Raw genomic sequence first — 8,123 nt, forward strand, 5'->3', positions numbered from 1 at the left:
ACACCGCTACCATCCAGATGGCGATGTGCATCAAAGCTGGGACCTAGAGACTGAAAAACAGCTTCTATCTCAAGGCCATCAGACTGCTAAACAGCAATCAATAACTCAGAGAGGCTGCTGCCTACATTGAGACCCAGTCACTGGCCACTTTAATAAATTGATCACTAGTCACTTTAAACAATGCCACTTTAAATAATGCAACTTTAATCATGTTCACATATCTTACATTACTCATATAAAATGTATATACTGTATTTTATACCATCTATTGCACCTTGTCTATGCCGCTCCTCCATCCCTCATCCATATATTTATATGTACATATTCTCATTCACCCTTTTAGATTTGTGTATTAATTAGGTCGTTGTTGGGAAATTGTTAGATTACTTGTTAGATATTACTGCACTGTCAGAACTAGAAGCACAAGCATTTCGCTACACTCGCATTAACATCTGCTAACCATGTGTATGTGACCAATAAAATTTGATTTGATGTAATCTTGTGTTGACAGAGAGTAGCCTATGCTATGGGGGTCATCGATCCCAGCGCGGTGGGGCGGACAACTACTCGTCAAAGCAATGATTCGGAGAGACTGGTTAGGGGGCGTGAGCGCCTCTCTGAAAATACTGTCCATTGTTCCCCTCGGACCAATCCGGGCTAGAAATGTTCCTATTTATGGACCAATCATAACGCACTGGCCGTCCCCCGACTCCACCCAGAACTGTATATTAAAGGTTCCCCTATCGAGCCATATGCCACTGGCACTATTGGATATCTTTTTTTCTTTTACAGTGGTCGGACTGAGTGGATTGTATCATTATTTATAAATATTCTTTATGATCTCAACATTTGTTACATTAGGCTAAGACAGAAACATGGCTGACGCAAAAGTCGAAACTAGTACGGAGATCTCTGCCAAGGTAAGTGGACGGCAATTTGTGACCTGAGTGATGAATAAATGACAACTTCTACACTTTCTTTCATTTAAATCTATTCCGGACTAAAGATTTTGAATGGAGAACAACTATCGGAAGCTGGAACAAGTGTTCAGCCGAGCTTCATTAAACCTAACTGGCTTTGGATGTGTCTTCTGTTGCGGATATTGAAATAGAAACAATTTTATTGGAGATCTCTGTTATATTAGATAAAATGTTGGCAAACAATATTTATCGAAAGTTGCACTCACTCACTAGTCTATTGAAACATACACGCCAAGCGATGCCTTTTTTTGCCCAGAGTATAACAGTCTGCGCGCGGTTCTTTGTTAATGCTAACGTGTCCGTTCTCTTGAACACCGATTTTCTGCTCTTTTGAATAACTCAATCACACACGCACGTCTGGTTTACCATTTTGATGAATTACCTTTGTTTACATCTAATATCATAGGCTACATTGCAGTTACCGGACGCAATCACGGCTGCTACAGTGACTATTGATCCGTTCTCCGATTTTGTTCCACGCACCGGTCTGTCATAACTTGCTACTTGAATATAGCCCATTGTTTTTGGATGTGGTTTCATGGAGTATATGATATTGATATAGAAGTTTATGGGGAATGGCTCGGGCATAAAAGCATCGCGCCTTTTAGAATACAGAATGAGGTGAAAGGGATTTAAACAGCGCGTAAATGTTTAACAACTTAACCAACATAAAACAATTATATCCGACCTAAGTACGAGATGATTTAGAGAGGGAGGTTTAAGACCGTAATTATTTTTGCATAATTGCAAACGGAGTAACGATAGCTGCTCCTGTATTAAAGCTCAGTGTTAATGTTGAGTGATTTACTGGCTGTATTGACATGGATAAGCCACCCGATGTGTTCATTCCACCAGGCTTGTCTGCGCGCAATGTGACAGTGCCTCGATCGGAGCTCCGGAGCCTTCCGGTTTAAGAGCATCAGTTGAGTGTATATGTGGGCTTTGGTGGCGCCAATAACGATAGGAATAACCAGTGTCAGACGTGAGTGCGAGCGAAAAGTTGAACTGTGTCCATTACCACGCTCTCTCTCTCTCTCTCTCTCTCTCTCACTCACACACACCAGCTCCTTTACAGCGTAACCCTATTTAGAGAGAGAGAGCGAGAAAGAGAGAGAGCGAGCGAGAGAGAGAGAGCGAGAGAGAAAGAGAGAGAGAGAGGGGGCGGGGGGCGTTCACGACAAAACCAACACTGCCTCTCGAAGGCATAGTTTCTACCTGCTGAACCAATGGCGCGCTACTTCTTACATTTAACATTTTTAGTAATTTAGCAGACACTCTTATCCAGAACGAATAACAGTAGTGAGGTTTCGTACTTTCTTCCCGTACTGGTCCCCCGTAGGAATCGAACCTAAAACCATGGTCTACCAACTGAGCCACAAGGGACCATATGCTGCTCAAACGATCCCCGGTGATGATAAAACAAAGCTAGTATGTTGATGTCTCTCTGTTAGCCTATAGGATGAAAAGTATGCTTAGTTTCCTTCGCTGTTGGAACGGCGGCGCCGCTGTGCGTAGTTGCCTATAGGTAGGCTACAATACAATATTGGCATGTACATGTATTGTTGAAGGTGGAGGGTACAGGGATATGTAGCTGCTTACCGGCGTATGGGCTCAGCATTACTCAGACTAAATAATAAATGTCCTTATAGGAAGATGTTAAAACTAATGACGGTAAGAAAATCTTTATTTTATTTTGGGCACTAAAAAGGACTATTGGAAAAAGTGCTTTTGTCCTTCAAGTGAAAGGCCTAAACATAGCCTGCAACACCAACACCCGATCAGAATGGTTTTTGATTGATTACAAACCTTATTGTCTTCATTTGTAGAATGGAAAGTCAATCAAACGCAAATCCCTTCTATGCGCTATTGTCTCACTTCCCTGGAGTTAATTTAGTCAGCCTCCTTCTGGTAGTGTTCGTTTGCACGCTCTTATTGGCTGTGTTAAAATAACCTACCAGGGTTCAACGGGAATTGTAGTCTTTTTCCGGGCGTGTCTTCATAGCGTCCCATTAGATGGGTCCTTGACTGAACTACAGTTATCGTTGAACTCAATTCCATCATGGTGTCAGGATGCAACGCTTCTATTAGATCTCCAAAAGTTGGCGGGGAGTAGAGCAGAAATGCAACCAAGTGTTGCATTTCAAATGAAAAACGAAAGCATTCACAGGTTTAGGTGAGGTTGGAGGGAGAGAGGGGGTGTGTATGTATCAAATCAAATTTTATTTGTCACATACACATGGTTAGCAGATGTTAATGCGAGTGTAGCGAAATGCTTGTGCTTCTAGTTCCGACAATGCAGTAATAACCAACAAGTAATCTAGCTAACAATTCCAAAACTACTACAAGTGGAAGGGGATAAAGAATATGTACATAAAGATATATGAATGAGTGATGGTACAGAGCGGCATAGGCAAGATACAGTAGATGGTATTGAGTGCATATGAGATGAGTATGTAAACAAAGTGGCATAGTTAAAGTGGCTAGTGCCACTTTAACTATGCCACTATGTGTGTGTGTGTGTGCGCATGCGTGTGCGTGTGACAACCTTCTCAACCTTCCGTTCATTTAGGTAGAAGTCATCAAAACCACAATCAACTCTAGAAATAAATCTGAAGTCGTGAAACCTTGATTGAACCTGTGATATATATTTTATCCAACATGTGACAAACAACACGACTTAAACATAGTCTCTCATTTTCACTTTTCCCCAGGACCTAAAAGAGAAGAAGCTTGTTGAAGAGGCAGAAAATGGAAAAGAGACCCCAGCCAATGGAAAAGATGTAAGACTTCACCTTTAAGACTTTACCTTTTACTTTTAATATACCCTTTTCCACATTTTACCTTTAAGATGGAACTATCAGCTTCTTTACACCTGTTCTCACCTGTCTTCTTCATTGTCCTTTTAAAAAGGTATTTGTAGAAGTAAATCTGAGGCAACTCATGTTTTCTTTTGTTTTTATTACTAACAAGATATCATCTGGTTATTACTTTCACCTCGAAATAATAGTGTCATCCAACATTTATTCTTCCCTGGAGACTAACATATCAGATGCATTGTATTGTTTTTCCACAGGAGGCTGAGGAGAATGGTGATCAAGACAATGATCTAGAGGAGGATGATGATGATGTGGGAGAGGAGGAGGATGAGGAAGATGATGCTGAGGGTAAGTGATCTGGTCTTTCACAACGCTAGGATGACAGAGTATCCATTACATGTTGACATATGCACCTAGTGGCAGTGATGTGTATTTGCCTGTACTAGTCTTGAGGCAGTCTGCCTGAGAAATTGTTTTGTTGGAGCGCCCTCTATGTGGCATGAACTGTAACTGCAAGAATCTAAACCTGCCTTCCTCTCTGAAGTTGATGAAGAAGATGAGGACGATGAGGTCGAGGGTCGTGCAGGCAAGAGGGTGGCAGAAGATGACGATGATGACGAGGTAATGCAACAACTTGAATCTATCTATTGCATTTACATGTAGAAACTGAAATGACTGATCACATATTGACTTGTTCTTTGCAGGATGATGTTGGAACAAAGAAGCAGAAAACCACCGATGATTAAGAGTTGTGTGTTCAACCCCCTGGAAGCTGCTGCAACCTCTCTCCGAACGTTTTGGAGGGAAACTGTGGTCATCATCAAGTAGAGCTCAACGTCCGTGTACACACACACAAAACTGCAATTTTTTTTAGAAAACCCAAGACTTCAAAGTTCTACCTTCTTAACAAGATACAGTACTTTAAAATGAGAATTTGTTTGTATTTTTATTTACATTTTATATTTTTGTACATATTGTTAGGAGGTCAGCCATTTTTCGACAGTGATCTCTGGTTACCAAACGGTGCTTTGAAGTTGATGCTTCTCTATGAAATAGACTTTACTTGTGGTTTGACCATGCCATGCTATCTCAACACAAACTTGTACACATTTCAGAAAACAATTCAATTCAAAGCATTCCAGTAACTTTGTAATTGTACTTTAGTTGTACCATACAAAGTTGGTTTGTATGAGATGGCAAGGCCAAAGAAAATAGGTTTATTTTCTGTCTGTTAAATGGCTGTCTGTTATGGCCTGTGTAATGTATGTGTGAATTTCTTGTATGACAATAAACCTGCATTTTATTTTGTGAGTTCTTATTTTTTTCTGATTTGTTTATTTCTTATTTTTTTGTATTTTTGACCCATTATAGATGGGGTTTCATAATGTTACAGTCAGCCACTTCAACTAGGAAAATCATCATGCAGCTTTTGGCTCTATAATCAATAATCTATAATCTATAAAAGTACCTTTTTCAGACATGCTGTTCATCTGTTTTATTGGCCTGTTAGAACTGTATATCAATGTAAATGACTCATGCCTTGGCTTAAAGACTTCAAGATCTGGTCAATTATATTGCATTTAATAAATTTACCTGAGTGAATCCTTTTTCTTCCGATACACATTTCTTTGAACACCAAATATCACACATCAATACAGGAAGTGCTAATTGTTCAGTTCCACATGCATGCTCTAATGGGTTAATTTCGAGGAAATAACCAGGGAAATATTTTATGACCATTATTTGCCCAATGGACTGTATCTTTTCATTTGACATTAGAAGAGTAGATGCTGAAATCAAAAAGAAACCTAACAGTATTAATCTGCTCAATGTATAAACTTCCATGTTATTACATCAATCAATTACCGTACTATGACATGATAATAACCAGACAAACACAAATATAATACAACTTCATTGTCCTCCCTTACAAGTTACATAATCACACACTCATTATGTTAAAAGCAGTACTACAGCTCATTCCTTTGCCTGCCACGTGTCTAGAGTCACTGTGGTTGTGCTTTATGTGGTAACATGGTTTCAGGTGGGATATAAACAGACATAAAACCGCTTCCTGTCACATTGTGCAGTAGTCAGGTGTTTCTGAGAGGTGTGGAGAGTAGTGGAAATTGCCAATGCAGCTGTTGGTTCTGTGATTTTCCTGTGGGGCTATTAAGAACTTAAGCACAGACACAAACTAACAACCTCACTCCTTGACGAAAGCCATGCCGAAACGAGTCAGAGTTTTAAAAGTTGTTCCACTGAACATGCCATAGCAATAAAGGAACTTTGAAGAGCGCTATGAAGAGTGCCTTGGTTCTCCTTTTTTTCTATTGCAGAGCGAGAGAAGCAGCTATGCAATGCTAATAATAAGAAGCCGTCAACCAGAGAGCAGAAAGAAACTGTTGCGGTTCCTCCTCCAATGCTGCTACTGCCTCCTCAACAAGTGGAAAAACAATATATTTTTCTATTTCAGGAAAACATCTCGCTAATGTTTTCTGTTTCCCTCTAGACGGCTGTGTCGACATAACTCATCTTTGATAAATAGCCTTGGAGGTTGTGGATTACTGAAGTATCTATCTATTCAGAATATCAACATAGGCCGAGATATCAACATTCTAAGGTGTAAAGCAGAAGGGAACAGTCTTTATAATGTATTGTGGAACACATGCAATATTATTCAATGGGGGGTACTGCTACGGAAAATTGTTGTTCAAATTAGGCTACTACACATTCTGATCTAAATTATTTTAAATCAGAAACAGATTGGCGTGGATTAAACACTCATCTAATGAAGCATCATACATATATATGTATATATACACCTTTCACCTTGATGACAGCTTTGCACACTATTGGCATTCTCTCAACCAGCTTCACCTGGAATGCTTTCCCAACAGTCTTGAAGGAGTTGCCACCAGTGTCATCAGACCAAAGGACTAATGTCCATTGCTCGTGTTACTTGGCCCAAGCAAGTCTCTTCTTCTTGTTGGTGTCCTTTAGTAGTGGTTTCTTTGCAGCAATTTGACCATGAAGGCCTCATTTACTCAGTCTCCTCTGAACAGTTGATGTTGAGATGTGTCTGTTACTTGAAGACTGTGAAGCATTTATTTGGGCTGCAATTTCTGAGGCTGGTAACTTGAATGAACTCATCCTCTGCAGCAGAGATAACTCTGGGTCTTCCTTTCCTGTGACGGTCCTCATGAAAGCCAGTTTCATCATAACGCGTCATGTTTTTTACGACTGCACTTGAAGAAACTTTCAAATTCTTGAAATCTTCCTGAATGACTGACCTTCATGTCTTAAAGTAATGATGGACTGTCGTTTCTCTTTGCTTATTTGAGCTGTTCTTGCCATAATATGGATTTTTACCAAATAGGGCTATCTTCTGTATACCAACCCTCCCTTGTCACACTACAACTGACTGGCTCAAACGCATTAAGAAGGAAAGAAACTCCACAAATGAAATTTGTGTTAGTCCAGTTAGTTACACATATGTGTGCGTGTGTGTGTATGCATATGTTTGTATGTTTGTGTGTCAGCTAGAGAGTGCTAAAAAAAGCAGTCAACTAGTCAGTGTGAGGCTGAAGGTTAGTGGCTCACTGGTTCACAGATTAACACTGTATTTCCTCATGCATGCCAAGACACTTTACCACACACGCACACACACACGCACACGCACACACGCACACACACACACACACACACACACACACACACACACACACACACACACACACACACACACACACACACACACACACACACACACACACAAAATGCAATGCTATCCTGTTCTACATATTTTGCTATGTCACAGTGATATTGTAGCTAGAGTGAGTTTTTGTACTGATGAGTGCAAACATATTTCAATCCTGATCCCTCATTGCTTTCCCAATAAAAAAGACAATGAAAAGCAAATTACACTGCTACCCTCACCAACATATGATTTGAAACATATCAATGTAGCTACACCAACATTTAGCTAACTCAAATTGCACACTCTAATAGTTCCCTAGCTCCATAACCCCAAATTACACACATAGTAGAATGTGCTCCATTTACCGTAATTCACCCAAATTACACAGACCATTTCAGTTACTCACAAATCAACAAGTTCTTCCCAGAGCTGTCTGTCCGGCTGGGTGGAAAAGCTGCACAGGGAAGAGAGTTGAATGCAGCCACTAAGTCACCAGTATTTTTGCTGCTGTGTTTAAGTATTGTTTCTAACCGGGCATCAGGCATGCACCAGGATCCAGAGCAGTGAACAAGTCCAAAAGGTTTGTTTGGCTCCTATGTTCTGTAACCTATCTCTTCCTTTCAGTGT

At 40.2% G+C, this 8,123-nt stretch overlaps 1 protein-coding gene across 2 annotated transcripts; it reads left to right on the top strand.

The window, feature by feature from the left end:
• Positions 1-511: 511 nt before the first annotated feature.
• On the top strand, positions 512-5,398 carry LOC110521845 (uncharacterized). 2 transcript variants are annotated; one of them, XM_021599761.3, is made up of 5 exons: positions 512-920; positions 3,692-3,760; positions 4,054-4,144; positions 4,341-4,417; positions 4,501-5,398. In XM_021599761.3, the coding sequence occupies exons 1-5, from the start codon at positions 876-878 to the stop codon at positions 4,540-4,542; spliced, it is 324 nt and encodes a 107-aa protein (XP_021455436.2). In that variant the 5' UTR covers positions 512-875; the 3' UTR covers positions 4,543-5,398. The 2 variants fall into 2 exon arrangements, with proteins under 2 accessions (XP_021455436.2, XP_021455435.2); XM_021599760.3 differs by lacking the exon at positions 512-920 and adding an exon at positions 2,063-2,408.
• The last annotated feature ends 2,725 nt before the right edge of the window (positions 5,399-8,123 follow it).

This window comes from Oncorhynchus mykiss, chromosome 4 (assembly GCF_057628025.1).
Source record: "Oncorhynchus mykiss isolate SJ-2025 chromosome 4, ASM5762802v1, whole genome shotgun sequence".
Taxonomy (NCBI): domain Eukaryota; kingdom Metazoa; phylum Chordata; class Actinopteri; order Salmoniformes; family Salmonidae; genus Oncorhynchus; species Oncorhynchus mykiss.

Coding starts and splice junctions, on each gene's coding strand:
- LOC110521845 (XM_021599760.3), top strand. CDS start 2,337: ATGGTCTACCAACTGAGCCACAAGGGACCATATGCTGCTCAAACGATC. Junction 2,409..3,691: donor GTGATGATAAAACAAAGCTA/GTATGTTGATGT, acceptor ACTTTTCCCCAG/GACCTAAAAGAGAAGAAGCT. Junction 4,418..4,500: donor AAGATGACGATGATGACGAG/GTAATGCAACAA, acceptor TGTTCTTTGCAG/GATGATGTTGGAACAAAGAA.